At 34.5% G+C, this 19,681-nt stretch overlaps 1 protein-coding gene across 5 annotated transcripts in view; it reads right to left on the minus strand.

Moving 5' to 3' along the window:
* TRDMT1 (tRNA aspartic acid methyltransferase 1) overlaps positions 1 to 19,681 on the minus strand; it is a 56,456-nt gene that overhangs the window by 18,094 nt on the left and 18,681 nt on the right. For all 5 annotated transcript variants that reach the window (XR_013449001.1, XM_078075185.1, XM_036097061.2 and 2 more), the window contains exons 2-3: positions 11,685 to 11,794; positions 806 to 882 (exon numbers count right to left, since the gene is read on the minus strand). Coding sequence is in view for 4 of the 5 variants with exons in the window: in XM_078075185.1 (XP_077931311.1) it covers positions 806 to 882; positions 11,685 to 11,794 (187 nt within the window). In the remaining variant the exon portion in view is untranslated. The remainder of the gene's footprint in view (positions 1 to 805; positions 883 to 11,684; positions 11,795 to 19,681) is intronic.

Below are 19,681 nucleotides of genomic sequence, written 5' to 3' on the forward strand. Positions count from 1 at the left end.
ACTTAAAATCATCTTATACATTTAAGTAGGAACGTATAAAATAATTGATAAATCCTGGCTCTGACATTTTCTAATTGTATGGCCTTTAAAAAGTTACTTAATCTTTCTATGCCTCAGATTCTCACCTATAAAATGTGATAATATTAACACCTATCCCATAGGCTTGTTAAATTAAATGGAATACTCCATGTAAGACAGAGGATTGTTACGATTATTTAAAATAATTAAAAATACCTAAATGAAGATGGATTAGTCAAGATTTCACCTAAGATATAATTCCCTGAAACACACAGCCAAATAAATACTACATAATGAAAAAAATGAATTGCAAAATAGCTATAAAAAGTCAGAATTACTCGATGTACATATGAATTCTGAGAAACATAAAATTCACAAACACATTCTTGATTAGCTTTTAAATTTTACAGTTAAGTAATTTAGGAATTGAATATTATGAAAGTTTACTAATCAGTTAAAAAGATATTCCTGAATACTCATTAGTTTAATTAATCTAAGGTAACTTAGGTCAGAAATAAATATTGTATCTTAGGTAGGTATAAAAGAGGTCCCATACAGTCTCTGCATATCTTTTATTGACCAAACTGCTTTGCTCATTTGGTAGTAATTGCTATTTCCTTTATGATTAAAGCTGAATTATAAATAAAGGGATAAAGGGAATTATTTATGAAAATTGTCAAAATTATGAAAATGCAGCTAATAGTCTTCAAAGTGTCCATGCTTGAAACTATGGTATAATTCCTTCGAAAGTACTCTTCCTCAACAGAGAAATATTTATTATACATACCTGGTGAATGGTTGACAGGGAGGACTCATTAAAATCATATTGAAAGACAATTTGTCAAACTCTTCTAGCGTAATGCCCTAAGGAATGAACATTTGGGGAAAAAAATATAAAAAGATGCATAGAATAGGGAAGAAGGAAAATTGCTAATTGTAACTGAATATATCAGAAATTATAACCCTTAATAGTTTCATTTATAATACTCAAAACTTTATATAACACTTAACAAATTAACTTCAGTTAAACTAACTTTCCAAAGCAATCTTATGAAGGAAGTTGGATAAGTAAATCAAAGCTATGAAAAACTAAGTGACTTCCCCCAAGACTCAGAGCTGGCCAAAGCAGAGCTGGAATGCTAATTTCCTGAATCCTAAGTGTTTCACGCCTCTGTGACACCTCAAGTCTAACACCACTATGTTTTCTGGAGTCAAACATAGAGAACTTCGTTTTATAATTAATGAATTTTTAGCATAGGGCCTAAGAAAATTTTTTAACACCTCTCTATCAATAATATTTTTTATTTAGGAAATGTGATATACTGACCAGTCACCATCCCTTCCATGTAGGTCTCTGTTAAAATATCACCAAATGAAAAAAGGTCCTGTTTTCAGATATCCACAATAATTATACTGTTTTACAGTTGTGTGTAGTCAAAAAACTTCCAAAGGTAACAGATAAGATTAATCAATATAATTCCTATTGGGCTAAGCAGTTGAAAAATGTGCTATTTTGGGCGTCTGGGTGGCTCAGTTGGTTAAGCGACTGCCTTCGGCTCAGGTCATGATCCCAGGGTCCTGGGATCGAGTCCCACATCGGGCTCCCGGCTCAGCGGGGAGCCTGCTTCTCCCTCTGACCCTCTCCCCTCTCATGCTGTTTCTCTCTCGCTCGCTCTCTAATAAATAAATAAATAAATAAAATCTTTAAAAAAAAAAAAAAGAAAAATGTGCTATTTTGCTTCTATTTTATATTATATCAGAAGATAAATACAGTACAGTGGTCCCTCCCTTATCTGTGGTTTCACTTTCCGGTTTCAGTCAACCCCAGCCAATCAGGGTCCAGAAACAAAAGATCCTCCTTCTGACTTATGGTCAGATCATTAGTAGTCTAACCCCAACGTCACAATGCTTACATCATTCACCTCACCTCATCTCATCATGTAGGCATCTTGTCATCTTACATTACCACAATAAGAAGGGTGAGTACAATATATTTTGAGAGAGAGAGAGAGACTGCAATCACAAAACTTTTACTAAAGTATATTGTTATAATTGTTCTATTTTATTGTGATTGTTAATCTCTTACTGTGCCTAATTTATAAATTACCTTTATCATAGGTATGTATGTATAGGAATAAACATGGTATATATACAGAATTCGGTACTGAGGGCTCAGGCATCCACTGGGGGCCCTGGAATGTAGTCCCACGTGGATAAGGGGGTCTGCTGTACAGAGAAACAAGTCATGGGTTTTCCAATTCTCATTAAGCACTCTTAGTAAAAATGCTTAGCCAGAAACAAGCAACCAGACTAGAATCACAACTTTCCTAATTATGACACATTTTTAAGAAGTTCAATGACATGAATAAGGCAGGACAAGCTTTATTCTGAGTTCTGTAAAGAGTGAATTAACCTGGGGAACACATCAGTTGTCTCTGTTGTATTAAAAGTTTGAATGTATGTGTCTATCATTTTTAAATCACAGGCTTTGAAGTAGTTTAAGGTGTATATGTAACATAAAAACAAAATTAAATATTGAAAAGTTCCTACAGCACCTCTGAATCCCTGGGTTCTCAGGAAAACAATGTGAAAATCATGCACTGACCAGTCTGTCAGAAAACATGGGGCAAAGCAGTACAATCAGACAGCACTTCATACCAAGTTAGAGAGCCTGTCAGCACAGGGCTACTGTGATAAGCAACTTACGGATGTCCTAACTGAATATGGATTGATTAAAGCTACATTTCTAAAACTAAAGTAAAAATAAAACAATGATCTTTTACATCAGGAGCATCCTATGTCTAGAATCTGAAGGAAGCAAACAGAGTTACTGCCTCCAGTACAGGTTGGCATAAAAAATTACAATTTTAAAGGATTCTTCAAAATAGTGATTTTTAAAAAAATCAAATGATAGGGCAGTTATGCAAGAAATAATTAGTCAAACCATTCACAACTTTATTTAACCTGGCCTTGGAAGGCATTAAAATGTATTGAAATTCAAGAAAGTAGTTATGGAGATACACAAATTATCTTTAATAAGTTGATATTTGCAACCTAACAAATCTATTCTTTTGCTTTCAGAGAACATTAGGTCAGCTCAGTGTGGTAGCACTGTTTATCACATGTTGATGAGCAGTTTTATTGGTCCTCTTACTAGCTTTATTACTTGTTTTTGCAGAAAGTCTCCTGGCTACGCTTATACTTAATTGTCATTTAAACTTTAGGAAAAACTTGGTAGGTTAGAAAACAACTTTTGACAATTTTAGTAAATTTTAGTTAATCTAAAGAGAACTGACATTTGTACAATATTCAGTCATACTTCCAATTTTCAAGTATCGTTTATTCCACTTAGGTCATGCAGATTTCTTGTTACTTATTTCTCAGTGTTTGTAAGTTTCTTGTTACTACTATACATAGAAACTTTCTTCTATTATATTTTCTAACATGTCTTTGTTTGCATATATAGTAAGCTACCGGTTATCATATTTTTGTAAACAGCTTCCTTAAATGCAGTAATTGTTCCTCATACTATTTTTAGGACAGTACGTTGTTTTCCAGGCCTACACAATTATTCTTTAGAATCCTCCTTAATATTTATATGCTATTTCTCCTGCATGAGTACATTACCTAACAGTCCACAACAACATTAAATAACAGTGCCAAAGGTAGACATCCTTGTTTTATTAACTATTTTAGTGAGAATGCTTTTAAAGTTTTACCATGTAGCATGCTACTGGAGTGGGAGATATATGTGCATGTTTGTGTTTAAACAGAAATATAAACACACATACACACAAAGCCACTAAATGACATATACATCTCTAGTAGAATGCATTTGTCCTAATTTTATTGAGAGATTAAACTTATTGGAAAACCCTGCAATTTGTCAAATATTTTCTAATACATAGTTTTGCTCTTTCCAATTATTAACATGTTGAATAATAGTAATAGAATTCCTAAGTACTAAATTACTATTATACTTCCCAAAACAAAATCCATTTTAGTTATGCTACATTATTCTTTTGATGTGCTTTTGATTATTTGGTCATATTTTACTTAGAATTACTGAGTTTATATTCATAAGATAATGATTTTCCTATTTTGTGGCTTATAGTAAGTATCCGATAAAAACTGAGTGGATATTTCCTACCATTTCCTGCTCTATGAACTCTGATGTTATCTTGTGCATAAATATGACAATCAGATCTTTATTGAGAACTATATTAATCATCATTATAAAGTAACTTTCTATGACTCTTAAATGTTCTTGCCTTGAAATCCATTCTAACTAATATCTATTCTGAAACTGTTATCATTTGTGACCATTTGCCTGGTATCTGTCCATTTTTTAGCTACAATATGTTGTTCATTCAACATTCAGAAAGTGATCCACCAACATTGTTGTCTGTGACAACAATGAACCAAGAAACAAGGTTTCTGCTCACATGGTTTATATAGTAGTGACTAGTAATTCCTCATTTTCTACCTAGATGAATTACAGACTTTAGTTTTATTTTACTAGCTATTATACCCAAGGAGTTCTGCTCCTGGTTATAACCCTCTCTGTGATTTTTCAGGTCTGACTGTGGGCAGTTACATAGGCTTCATCCCACAGGCCTTGAGGGAAAGCTGCCCTTCCCACTCCAGAACTGGAACATGGTCAGCACATCACGTCTCTGCAGGCCATTAGAGTCAAGGATTCAGGCGCCCTGGCCAGCACATTCTTCGTATATTTGCATGTCTAGTTCTCTTTATCTGTGGCCTTGGGCAGAGGTCCACTGCACGCAGCTCTGCCAAGACCTCCTTATGGGAGAAGGTGGTGGAAATCTGGAAGACACTTCTCCCTACTCTGGCTGGTACTCAGCACTTTCCCTTCCTAGCCCTCCTCCCTTACAATTCCCCCTAAGGCCGGAACTCCCCCACATCTGTGCTGACACACCCGCTCTCCCCCAGTGTGCTGCAGCATGTGGAAATGGAGCAGGGGGCCCTGGCGTTTTCTCTTATTTTACATATGTGCTTATATCACCACAGTCAGTGATAAAGGCTTTACTCTTTTATTTTTGTCTTGCTGCTTTAGTTAGCTACTCTGTCCTTCCCAGCTCAGCTAAGCTCCTAGTAACATTAAATAATGTCCTAAAAATCCATAGCTTCATTTATCTTTCAAATACACATATTTTTTAAGTCTCACTTTCTTCTCCTACGTCAATCATGTTATTATTTCTACACTGCAAAGATTCACAACATTTTTACCCAGTTTTCTAACCATAATTTCTTCCCTGACATGGTAGCTTTATTCCTGGGCTCTCTTCTTGGATTCATCTCTTGCTTAGTTAGATTAAGTGAATGAGTCATTTTTTCAATAAGGGCCCACGAGTACTACAGTTCATGAATTGTTGTAGGTTTTATTTTAGGAATTTCTTCCCTCTATTTCTGTTAATATTTTTGTTCCATTTATTTTATTGTCTTCCCCAGAGATACTAATTATTTTTACTGTAGATCATTTTTGTCTTCAGTAATTATCATGTATTCTGCAACATTTGATCTGTATTTCTTTTCCGTTTTATTTTGCTTTCTTTTTCTCAAGCTCTGTCCTTCATGATTGTTTGCAGCACTGTCCACTTTACTTTTTGCTACGCTGACCTTTCATTTCTATAATGGTTTTATTTTTCTCCTCTTTCTTTTTTCCCTGACCACTGATATTTTTCCAGTCCAATCACTGTCTTATCATTGCTTTTTGAGCTGGTGTATATATTTATTTGAGTTCTTGTTTTGAAGATACCATGTTTTATTTAATGCCTGAAGCTCATGGAGGCATGTATGTTTGAAATTTTCTTCAGCTTCTTAACATAATTTTCTGTTGTATATTCTGTGTTTTGTTTACATTTGGTACCTTATTTTTAAAGTACAATATTAGTATTAGCCTCAAACTGGTTCCTTTCTCATTATTATTCATTTCTTAATGGAGGCCACTTGAATCAAGGAGTTTGCTGAAAGATGAGATGAAATAGGTACTTTGTGGCCACACTGTTTCTGGGAAGGACCTGCACTAGCTTTAACCTAAGAGCACGCCTCTGTCCCTAACCCATGATCTTGCATTCAGGGCGAGCAGGAAGTCTGTTGCAGTTGCAATGGCACTTTCAGCTCAGGGATCTGGATTTTTCAAATCTCTCTTCTCCTGACTTAGAACAAACAACCGCCAGGTGTATTTGGTCTTCTCCCTTGCCATTTTCTCCTTCTTGATTCTGCACAAAATATGTAGAGGTTTGCCCATGATTTTGCCATCCTCATTCAGTTCTGTCCCATTTCCACTGCATTGGACACTATTCTTCATAATTTTCTTTCTTATCTCTAAATCCTATTTTTATTAATGATGGTTTTCCATCCCCCTTTCCCTTCTTTTCTTATTTCTATTAGGAAAAGGGATAGGAAAAGGGATAGAGTTTTGGAATAGAAGTATCTTTTTTTATGCCACATTCGATCAGAAATCCCAGAGAAAACTGTTTACAAGCATATTGTAAACCCTAGAGTAGCCACTAAGAAAATAAAACAAATATAAATAAGGTATACCTAATAAGCCATTAGTAGAGAATAATAAAATATTAATATATCAAAAGGCAGAAAAAGAGGGATAAACAAAAAACAGATTGGAAAAATAGAAAACAAGTAACAAGGGAGTAGAATTAAATCCAAAAATATTAATAACAAGATTAAATGTAAATGGTAAAACACTCCAGTTAAAAGGTAGACACTGTCAGCCTGAACAAAAAAGCAACACCCAACTATACACTGTCTACTACAAATCTAATTTAAATACAAAGATAAAAATAGGATAAAATTTAAAGGATGGAAAAACATAAACATGTAAACATTAATCATAAGAAAGCAGACTAGCCATATTAATATCAGGAAAAGTAGAGTTCAGAACAAAAAATACTTCCTGGGGTTAAAAAGGGACATTTCAAGGAGCATTATCAACAATAGCCAAACTATGGAAAGAGCCCAAGTGCCCATCAACTGATGAATGGATAAAGACGATCACACACACACACAGACACACACACACACAAACACACACACAATGGTATATCACTCAGCCACTGAGAAGAATGAAATGTTGCCATTTGTAACGATGTGGCTAGAACCAGAGTGTATTATACTAAGCGAAATAAGTCAGAGAAAGACAAATAACATGATTTCACTCATATGTGGAATTTAAGAAACAAAACAGAAGAACGAGTGTATTAAATAACTAAGCAAAATAAGTCAGTCAGAGAAAGACAAATAATTTAATTTACAGCATTAAATAACATATGATTTCACTCATATGTGGAATTTAAGAAACAAAACAGAAGAACATATGGGAGGTGGGAAAAGAGAGAGAGGACAACAAACCATAAGAGACTCTTAACAATAGAGAACAAACCAAGGGTTGATGGAGGGAGGTGGGCAGGAAATGGGTTAGATAGGTGATGTGTATTAAGGTGGGCACTTATGATGAGCACTGGGTGTTGTGATGAACCACTGAATTCTACTTCTGAAACCAGTATTACACTGTATGTTAACTAACTAGAATTTAAATAAAATCTGGGAAAAAAGGACATTATAATGATAAAGGGGTCATTCAATCAAAAAAATTATAAAGTGTAAACACTTAATAACAGAGCTTTAAGATAAAATGGAGCAAAAACTGACAACACTGAAGAAAGACACATTCACGACTGTGGTTGGAAATTACAGCACCCTTCTCTTAGCAACTGATAGAAAAAATCAGTAAGGATACAGAAAAATTGAACAACATTATCAACCAACTTGACCTGACTGACATTTACAGAGCATTCCACCCCATAAAAAAAGAATATATTCTTTTCAATACCATATAGAACATTCACTAGACAAACTGAATTATGGGCCATAACACAAGTCTCAACAATTTAAAATAACTGAAATTATACACAGTATGACCAAATAAAACAGAAATGAGAAATCAGTAACAGAAAGATATCTGGAAAATATTATGAATATTTGGAAATTTAAACCCATACTTATAAATAACACATGGGCCAAAGAAGAAATCAGAAGGGAAATTGGAAAATATTTCTAACTATATGAAATCAACACAACATATGAAAATTTGTGGAATGTAGCCAAAACTTAGGAAAATCTACAGCATTAAATGTTTATATGAAAAAAAGGAAAACAATCTCAAGTAACTCATCTAAAGTCCCACTGCAAAAACTATTAAAAAACATAAATTAAACACAAAGTAGAAAGAAATAATAAAGATGAGCAGAAATTAGTGAAATAGTAAACAAATGGACAATAGATAATATCAATTGCATCCAAAGCTATTTACTTGAAAAGACCAATAAAATTGGTAAGCTTCCAGCTTCACTAGCATTTTACAAATTACTAACATCAGGAATGACCTACAGTACATCACTATAGAGTTCACATATAGAAAAAGGATATAAGGAAATATGAAAAAATCAAGCGAATACATTTGACAAATTAGATAAAATGGATAATTCCTTCAAAGATCACAAATTTCTAAAACTAAATAAAAAATAAATAGGAAGCTTCACTAGTCTTTTAGCAATTAAATAAATTAAATTCATAGTTTAAAACCTTCCCACAAAGAAAACTTCAGGCCCAGATGGCCTCATTAACTAAATTCTATCAAACATTTATAGAGGAACTAATACTTGGTTTTCAAACTCTTCCAAAAAATATAAGGTTAATATAACCCTAATACTGAAACCATATTAAAACACTGAGGAGAAATAACAAATCACCTATGAAGCTAAATGTAAAATACTTAACAAAATATTAGCAAATTGAAACCAGCATTACATAAAATAGGTAATAGATCATGACCAAGTAGGATTTATCCTAGGAATGCAATATTGACCTAACATTCAAAAACAGAAATTGATATAATCACCATATTAAAAGAATAAAAGGGGAATGATATAATCATGTCAAAAGATGCAAGAAAGATAGCATTTGATAAAATTCAAAACCCATTCATTATAAAAATTCTCAAAAAATGTAATAAAAGGAAATTTCCTCAACTTGATAAAATACATCTATAAAAAATCTACAACTAATATCATCCCAAACGGTAAATGACCGAATGTTTTGCCTCTAAGAACTGGAAGAAGGCAAGGATATCCAATGTAATCCTATTTAATCGACACTGTATAGAAGGTCCTAGACAATGCAATAAGACAAGAAAAAAAGTCACACTGATTGGAAGGGAAAAGTAAAACTCTTTATTCTCAGACAATATGATTGTGTATGTAGAAAAAATCCTAAAAAAATCAAAGCTATCAGAATAAGTCAATATAACAAAGTCACAAGATAGAAGGTCAAGGTCGATAAACAAAAATAAGTGTATTCCTATACGCTAGCAATAGGAAATAGTGGTAAAATAGTGGTTTTTTAAAATACCACTTACAATAGCATCAAAACCCACAAATATTTAGGGATAAATTAATTAACATATGTGCAAGATTTGTACAACAAATATTACAAAATATTACTGATATAAATTAAAGACCACCTAAATAAATGAAGACAGATACCATGTTCATGGCCTGGAAGACTCAATTTTATTAAGATACCAATTCTTTTAAAACCAATCAGAATTCCAATCAAAATATCTTTTTGTAGAAATTGGCAATGTTATTCTGAAATTTACACAGAAATGTAAAGGACAGTGTAGCCAAAATAATCTTGAAAGAAAAAACAACAGCAATTTGAGAACTTATGCTACCCAAATTCAATACATATTATAAAGCTATAATAATCAAAAGAGTGTGCTACTGGTGTAAGGAAAAACATACAGATACTACTGAAGAGAGAGTCCAGAAATAGACACACATTTATGACCTGTTTTTTTTTATGAAAGTGTCAAGGAAATTGAGGAAAGGATAGTCATTTCAGAAAATGGTAAAAGAAAGAAAGAAAGAAAATGGTGCCAGGACAATGCTATATGCACTTGAAAAAAAAAATAAATGACTACTACTTCAAACTACACCAAAAAGTAACTTTAAATGGGTCATCAACCTAAATGGAAAAGCCAAAACTATAAAATTTCCAGAAGAGGGGAAAATGGGGTAAACAAAAATTTTTTAGAACACACAGAAATGTGATCAAAAAACAAAGAAAGATAAATAACTTCTGCATTTTGATGAACACAGTTAAGGGAATGAAAAGACAAATTACTGAACTGGAGAAAATATTTGTTATATACATTTCTGACAGACAACTTGAATCCAGAAAACTTAAACAACTCTTACAATGAAATGATGATATTACAAACACACCAAATAATAAAAATTGGGCAAAAAATTTCATTACAGAAGAAGATACAGAAACGCACAACATTTTTAGCCATCAGGGAAATGCAAATTAGAATCATCACACACAAAAGAATCGCAACAGCACAACAGGCTCACTAGAATGGCTAAAATTTTAAAAATTAAAAATATCAAGTGCTGGTAAGGATGTGAAACAACTGAAACACTTAAACATTGATTATGGGAATGTGAAATGGTATAAACACTCTGGAAAATAGGATTTTCTCGTAAAATTAAAGAAACCTACTATATGACCCAACAATTCCAATTCTAGGTATTCATCTACAAGAAATGAAAACAAAGATCCACACAAAAACCCTTACATGAATGTTCACAGCAACAGTTTTGTATAGTCAAAAACTGGAAATAACCTAAATGTCTAACATCATGTGACTGGATATATACATTATAGTACATAATATTTCACTGTATAGAATATTACCCAGCAATAATAACAAAGAACAGACTACTGATACGCACAACGACATGGGTGAATTCAAAAAACATTGTGCTAAATGAGCAAGTTACATTCATGATTTTATTTGTGATATACTGGAAGTGGAAAATTTAATTTGTAGTGACAGAAAGCAGATCAGTCGTTGCCTGGGCATGGGACACTAAGGAACACTAGAGGGGATAGATGTTCTAAGTCTTGATTGTGGTGGTTACACACTTGTAGTCAAAACTCAAACTACACACAAATGAGTGCAGTTTATTATAAATAAATCATAGCTTCATGAGAAATTTGTTGTAAAATGTTTCACAAGAAAATGGAGAAAAACACAATTTCATATTATTTAAAAAATAACAATGTACATCAGTGTTAAATACTTCTGCAGAGTTCATCAATGTACTTTTAACCTCTAATTTTGACAGGCTTGCTAAAATAAGAAGCATTCAATAAGTAATAGCCAGTGACTGCCTCTCTTGTTTTTACTCCTGTTATATATATATATTGTGCATGACTATTGCTTGAAAGTAAAGAATTAAACAAAGTTTAATATCATTACAGAACCATGCATTTAGAAGTCAAGCATATTCTTACATTTCAATCCTTTGTCTCGGAGACCAAAATACTGACCTCTCTCATTCTCATTCTCTCAAACTGAAAATTAAAAATAAATAAGGCCCCAAAAGAGCATGCCATCTTCTTATAGATTATAAAATGTTGATTCCCTTCTAAACTTTTTCATTTATATATGATTTATCCTCCAATGAAGACACCAGAAATCAGTATTTTACAGTGTTTTTCAATCACACTTTCCTTGCCATATACTTATTAAAACAATAAGCAACATTACTCACTTCGATTGTCTTGGCCAGTAACTGCGTGTGAGGAAAATTATACTTGTATACTTCATTAGCGACAGTGTTTACATCAATGGCAGCCACCACTTGTGCAGGTACGCAGCTTTCTGTAATGATAAGTGGAATACCTTAAAATGTGAAGTCCTTAATATCAACTTGATCACTTTACAGAAAAGTCAAAATCCAGAATTTTGTAGTATACTTCCTCACATCCTCAATTATGTAGCTAGATCTCAGATTTCTAATGGACAACCAGGCCAGGGAGTTAGGCATGAAATGGAATATTTGCATACTTCTGGTTCATCTCTCTAAATAGCATTCTGATGCTAAAAATAAGATTTAAATGTTTTAGTCATTATCTCTTACATTTGCCTTCCTCACTCCATTAAGATGTACACTTATGAGTTAAATAGAAAGTTTTCCTAAGTTAAAACAAACCAAAAATAGAAAAGGGAAGTATATTTTTAAAAACCTTAACACTTGGAACTCTATATAAATAAATGAACTACCATTTGCTCCTCACCTTCTAACATTAATACAAAGCTGCTTCCCAATATCACTAAAAATGCTTTTACATAAATTTTGGAAGGTTTTTAACAACAGTTTTATTGAGATATAATTCACATACCACAAACTTCACTTGTTTAAGGTTTAGGTAAGTTTTTAACTGAAATGAACAATTAATTGGTGTCCAAATATAAAAACTACATAGACTAAAAATTAAAAATCTTAACAGACCAGGACAGAAAGGAGTAAGGGAAATAATTTCAAGAGCATGCCTTCACTGCCCTTCTCTCTTGCTGCTAAAAAAAAAAAATAATTCTGGGGGCACCTGGGTGGCTCAGTCATTAAGCGTCTGCCTTCAGCTCAGGTCATGATCCCAGAGTCCTGGGATCGAGTTCCCACATTGGGCTCTCTGTTCAGCGGGTAACCTGCTTCTCCCTCTGCCTGCCGCTCCCCCTGCCTGTGCTCTCTCTCTCTCTCTCACTGTCAAATAAATAAATAAAATCTTAAAAAAAAAAAAAGAATTTAGATGTAAGGAGCTAGGGCTCATGTAGCAGGCACCAGAACTAAAACTCAGATCTCAGAAGATGGGGTAAAGAGGAAGGCTCACACACACACTCAGAAAATAATCACAACCATACACTGAGGCCTAAAAGAGATGATGTCCAAGACAAAACAAGGGCATAAATATCTCTAAGTAAATATTTGCTGAATGTCTACCAGGCTCAAGACACTCAGCTAGAACCAATTATCTCCTAGGTACCCTGCTGCCTTGTATGTAGGTCACTGGAAACTCTGAGGTCCAGTTAGTAATATCATAGGTAGCTGCCTCCAACTGAGTTTAGAATCAGTAACTAGTTATTTGCCTTAGTATAAAGTTATAAATAATACCTTTGTCAAAGGCATCAGAGAAATCTTGAAACATAAATCAAGAAGGCTTTTAAACAAATAAAAAAATTAGTATATAAGGATTATTTTGCAAAATCACAAACCTGTTATAATTCAGATCAAGAACTAAGTTACTACTAAGCATTGTATGAGAGCTCAGAATTACATAAATTTCATTGAATTATTTCACTGTTTTGTTAAATAAGATATCTTGTCATTAGCATGATGAAGCCTGCTTGCATTTCCACTATATATGCAGCAATCTGGGACTGCCTGGAGTTGGTTAATATGACTTTTCTCTTTTTTCAGGCTGACTGACAATACACAGTGATGTGCCGAATCTGTACCACAATCAATAATTAATTTTATGTTCTTGTATTATGTGCCTGAAAGACATAAAAACTTACATAAAGCAACTGCCAAGTAAATGTTTTATGTGGCTATCCAAGAACCGATGAACCAAAAATTCTTTCTCAGAAAACAACAGATTTTAAAAGTCAGTAAGCAAAAGCACTGTTGTTTATTGCATTATTTTAGAGTGTTATAAAATTAGGATCCAGTGCATGGCCTAAAAAGTTATTTCTGTGATGAGAAATGAATGTACTAAGATATTACTGACAATAATTCAACTTGCCTTTTCAAAACAGAATTGTTCTGGTGTACGGATGTGTTTCTAAGGAAAAAGTTAGATTTATAAATGACCATTTTAAAAAAGCAAATCTGGTTGTATGTAAGTGATGAGTCACTGAATTCTACTTCAGAAATCAATATTGTACTGTATGTTAACTGACGAAAATTTAAATAAAATGAATAAATAAGTAAATAAGCAAAACTGTCAATTCTGTCGAAATCTGAAATTGAGATCCAAAGACAAGTTGTCTTGATATTTTCTACTGTATACTTCAAATCTATAGCCTCCAAAAATCTTTGTCAAGCCATGTACACATATTTTGAAAATGTTTAACTAAAAATACCAAAGTGAATATAACTCAATAGAATTTTGCATAAATGAGCTCTACTACTTAAATCATGCAGGAGAGGTAATTCTTGCAGGGGAGAGGGAACCCATCAGGATCTTTTAGTAGCATGGAGGGTAGGGATGTGTTTTCAGCACTGTGATCTACTGCTCTACCTGGATGTTATTCATGATATTTCAGTTATTACTCTGATTGCATATTTATCAACAGGAAGCATGGGTATAAAAGGTACGACACTCTAGTTAGAGAAATGCATATAAATGATGTTAAAAGATTGTCAGATTGGATCTACAAGGAAAAGACAAGGGGTATCATGCTCCTGTTTAACCAACTGAGCCACCCAGGCGCCCCATGCTCCTGTTTACATGAGGACTGAATTTAAAAAGGCAGAGTTAGTTATACCAAGAGAGACCTTCTAGGGAGATGCAAGAAATGTCACCAACAATACATGCGTTAATTCCTGCTCTCACGTATGTCTCTTATTGAAGTAGGCAAGAATCAAACACACACACACATACCATATTTGAATAGCAATAATTTTCCTTCTTTTCCTGATCACTCTTTCTGGAAAAGTTGTAGGGAAAAACTGGTTGGTACTAGTGAAAGGGTACAAGTTTACACTCTTATCTGCCTTTCCTAACCAAATAAATCAGAAAGTTTAATTGTGCATGGTTATTAAGGTGGGGAAAAATTCAATTTTTAAAAATGTAAATATAAAATTAACCAACCCATTTTGAAATAAGGAAAGTAGCTTATTTTTTTCCTTCTTTTTCTTCTTTATCATTTATTTTCTGATTTGTATCTCAGATAGGTGAGTAATTACTTGAATGAGCTCATTATGATCATACCTGAGATACCTAATCAGGTATGTTAACACTGACATCTAGTTGTGAAATGGAAGATCAGTGGAACATATCCCATGTCTATTTTCCTTCATTCAAAATGACAGCTTAAGAATAAAAGTACTAAGCAAAAGCAGATCTGAAAGGATTCTGAATTTAAAATGATTGCTAAATGTTTTATCCCTATTGGCAAAGTATATTTCTTTTTTTAAAGATTCTTGCTTTTCAAAACTTGCAAATAAATTATTTCTCTGAATTAAATAAAATTTAAAATAAGTTTCAAAATTCATCCAATTTCCTTAGAAAATCTCCTTAGAAGTTTAGCTAACAGTAAACAACAAAAAAACTTACTTTGGGTCAAGACATACACTAGATTGTTGTTTCTAAGATCTAACTAAATACAAGGGCCCATTAACCAGAGAGTGGACAGGAACTGCTTGAGATATGTGTACAGACCAGAGCTGGGGAAGTGGCACCAGAGAAAAAGGTACCAAATTAATGTTTAAAAAGGAGCACACTGAATTTACATGGAAAGGAAAATAAAGATCCTATGCCAGATAATACAATGCAATTTGGAGAAGAGGAGGATTGCCTCCTCCATTTTGAGGAGGACATTGAGAAAGAACAAAGGTATAAGAAAGAAGAAGAACATGATAGTTTGCGCTTTCTGGCCTTTTTACTATTGGTTTGTTTCTACTATTGAAAAAGAAACGTTAATGGCTGGCACTCTAATTACCACGTTAATCCATGAAGAGAAGGGCCACTTTACAGAGCTGGCGAAGCAAAGAACTGGAAGGAGTTGAGGTCCTGAAGGATTTCATGGAGTCACCATAGCAGCCCTAGATTACTATGTCTAGACTCACTTTTTTTTTTTTTTAAGATTTATTTATTTTAGAGAGAAAGTGAGAGAGGGAGAGAATCTCAAGCAGACTCACCGCTGAGCACACAGCCCTACATGGGGCTCGATCTCACGACCCTGAGATCATGACCTGAGCTGAAATCAGAGCCACCAAGCGCTCCTAGACTTACTTTATGTGAGAAAGAAACAAACTTCTACCTTCTTTAGTCACTATTATTTTGGATGTCTCTATTATTGACATTTGACATTGGATGTCTCTATTATTGACATTTGAACCTAATGCTAACAGATGCATGAACCTAATCCTAACAGTTCCTCAGTTGTTTAGATGGCTGTGTGTGTGCGTGTGTGTGTGTCTGTGTGTGTCTGAGCATGTGGTGAGAAGAGAATTTCAGGTTCAATTCCTGTTTAGACCGGATCAATATAACTCAAAAAACATTTATTGAGTGATGTGTGCCAAGCATTTTGCTAGACCCACAGGGATGGATATATAAAGTTTATATTTATGGAGGTCAGGGGAGTTTTAAAATTAAAGCAACATTGTTTTTCTCTAAGGTACAAGAATTCCTCCTTTAATATAAAAGATGAAAAAAAAATATAAAAGGTGATTTCCCCCCAAATTTTCCTTATGAAGTGAATTTCTACCAAGCAAATACTTTCTTCATTATTTTTTAATTTTTATTATTGAAGTATAGTTGACATACAATATTAGCTTCAGGTGTATAACATAGTGATTCAACAATTCTATACATTACTCAGTGCTCACCACAATGTGTCGTCACCATTTGTCATCATATAATGTTATTTCTTCATTATTTTTTAAAAGTCACATCTATGTTACCCTGAGGAGAAAAACTCTGGAGGCTTGATTTAAGAGAATATAAAAATTTTGGAAAACTAAGTAAAATCATATATTCAACAAACAACTCAAAAATCTAATAAGAATAATATTAATAGGAATACCAGCACTAATAACACCACCATGGTACACTCAGAATCTCAAAAGCAAAACCGCTGAAACTCTGGAACAGTGATAATCAGCCTCACGTATTTCCTAACCCCAGTAATCTCTTGTTAAATATTTTTGCACAGCGAGACTTCCTCAGATGATTTATCATAATACTGATTAGAAGGTGACATGAAGCTACCACTAAGGAAGCTCTCGTTTCCCTTTGGAATGATGGCTGAAGTGTTACCCAACAGCCTCTGTGGTTCTTGACATAAAACAAAGGTCAAACTATAAATATTGATAATAACTAAAGAGAGGACAAAACCTTAACTTCTCAGGCTTTCATGCAACAGATCTTCTAATGATTACTAAGTGTTCATAAGCCCTTTTTATAAAAGGTGCTTGGTGTTTTAAAATGATTTATTGTCCTAAGATAAAGAAATGTCTCCTTCCATCAAGTTTTGATAAGTTTTAAGACTTGGAAAGCAGTATTAGATGGCTTATTTTTAAATTCTATTTTGTTTGAAAGAAAGATAAACCTTCATTTGTTTTTGTTCCTTATAGAAAAGCCTGTATTTTAGAAACCTTATCAAGAGAGATGGTCAGTGTTCCATGGACATGTTTATTTATAAGCTACACATATCAATATATGTAACAATGTCAATTTTTTTAAAAAGCATGATAGCATCAAATGCTCTTTTTTTCCTGAACTCATATCAGTAAATTTGCACTTACGGGGTTTCCCAGGATTCTTCCCAGGCTGTAATGAAATCATTCTATAGCTTCCAAGTCATCTGGTAGTTCACCACTGTCTTCCCAATAAAATCCAAACTTCTTAGCATGATGTGGACCCTGCATACCTGTCTAGCCTCCTCTTTTGACACTGTCCCTCGATTCCAATTCACTCTTCCAATTCACAGTCACTACACTCATACACATACACTTTTTTCCCCAGGTAATACCCAACTACTTATCATGCCCCAGATGGGCCATAATTTCTCAATCCTAGTACCTCTGTATATAGTTAAAAAGCCTATCCTACCCCGTCCAACCTCTGACACCATCTCTCTTGTCCTAGATCATTCTCGTTGGTCCCTCAGGACTCCCTCAGCTTAGGCGTGACTCCTCCAGGCAGCTTTCACTGAGCCTGCTGGAGTGAAATGGGGGCCGGTCCCTCGGTCATGGTGCTGGGTAGTTCACACTATGGTCACATTTGTCCCAGGACACTGCCTCTCTCACTAGACTACACGATCTGATAGAGCCCAGGCAGTGGCTTGTACATCAGAGTACTCACAGCACCCAGACATTGCCAGAACTGGCACCCACTTGGCCTCCAATAAACATCTCCTGACCGAATAGTATGAAAATGAGTGAATTTGATCTCTAAAACCAACTCCTTATTATTGTTCATTTCCTTCTTCAATGTTCTGTTCCTCAGAACAGGATTAGCTTAAAAAGTCTTTAATAATCCTGTACTTCTGTGTTCATCAAAGCCTAAAAGACCAATTTTAGGTAGATTGTTTGACATTTAGGTCAAATGTTTACCTTGGCAACACAATGAAGTTTCCAGAATGGCCTACAGAATTCTATTTATCTTACAAATATGTTAAATAATAGCACCAATAGTGCTACTGTCGGGCAATTATAAATACTTATTAGAGTACCTATCATGTACTGGGCATTCTGCTGGGTACTGAGAATACAAGATGAGATGAGTGGACATCTGTGTTGTGCTTTACCAGCATCTAGTATGCTTCTCTAGCAATAGTCCCAGAGTTTCTTTTGGGGATCTTACCACACTCACTTTCTGTCAAGTGGTTCAGATGGCCTCAACCCCTACCCCTGGTTTCACTTAAAGCATGTGTCAAGCCTGAGCCAAGACTTGCAGAGTGGTTTCGGAGAGGGCAAACAACTCAAAGTAAGCCAATGAGGCACAATAAGAGGGAACACCTGACTTTTTCTTGGGCAACTAGAAAGATGCTTGATTTTCTTACTGAGTTTAACCATGGAGGGATCTAAGTTAGCGGCTACTACAGCCTTCTTGATACAGTAAGGGGAGAGTGTATATTAAAATGCACCCATGGGGGATGCCTGGGTGGCTCAGTCAGTTAAGCGTCTGCCTTCAGCTCAGGTCATGACCCCAGGGTCCTGGGATCGAGTCCCACATCGGGCTTCTTGCTCCACAGGGAGCCTGCTTCTCCCTCTGCCTCTGCCTGCCACTCCCCCTGCTTGTGCTCTATCTCTCTCTCTGACAAATATCTCTCTCTCTGACAAAATCTTTAAAAAAATGAAATAAAATAAAATTCATCCATGGGGTGCCTGGGTGGCTCAGTTGGTTAAGCCTCTGCCTTCGGCTCAGGTCATGGTCGTGGAGTCTCAGGATCAAGCCTCATGTCAGGCCCTCTGCTCAGTGGGGAATCGGTTTCTCCCTCTCCCTCTGCCCCTCTCCCCTGCTCGTGCTTGCTCTCTCTCAAATAAATAAATAAAATCTTCTTTAAAAAATGCACCCAATCCAGAAAGAACAAAACTGAGACAGATACAGAGAGAAAGAAAACTGGTTCCTGGTAACACAATTTGAGCCGCTTTAAGCTGTACCCCAAACCAAGCCTATATTTGATCTTAGTCATTACATGAGTATTTACAACTTTTATGTAAACCAGTTTGGATTGTTTTCTGTAACTTGGAAATAACAGTTCTGATAGGCATTTAAGAGAACACACACTTAAATATCACTTGTCACTAAGAGGAAATGCATTTCAAATTCCAACTTGGCAAGTAAAACAACATGAACATCAAAAGCCTTGTGAATAAGAAATTAATTCACTACATAGCTACAAAACAGAAACACTTCTCTTGATCAAACACTCCCCAAGTGTCCTAAATTGAGGCAATATTTGCAGGGGTCCCAACTTGGGAGGCAAGGACTTCATTACAGGTCTACCTAATTACTTTATCCTATACATGTATTCTAAATA

This window comes from Halichoerus grypus, chromosome 6 (assembly GCF_964656455.1).
Source record: "Halichoerus grypus chromosome 6, mHalGry1.hap1.1, whole genome shotgun sequence".
In the NCBI taxonomy this organism is placed as follows: domain Eukaryota; kingdom Metazoa; phylum Chordata; class Mammalia; order Carnivora; family Phocidae; genus Halichoerus; species Halichoerus grypus.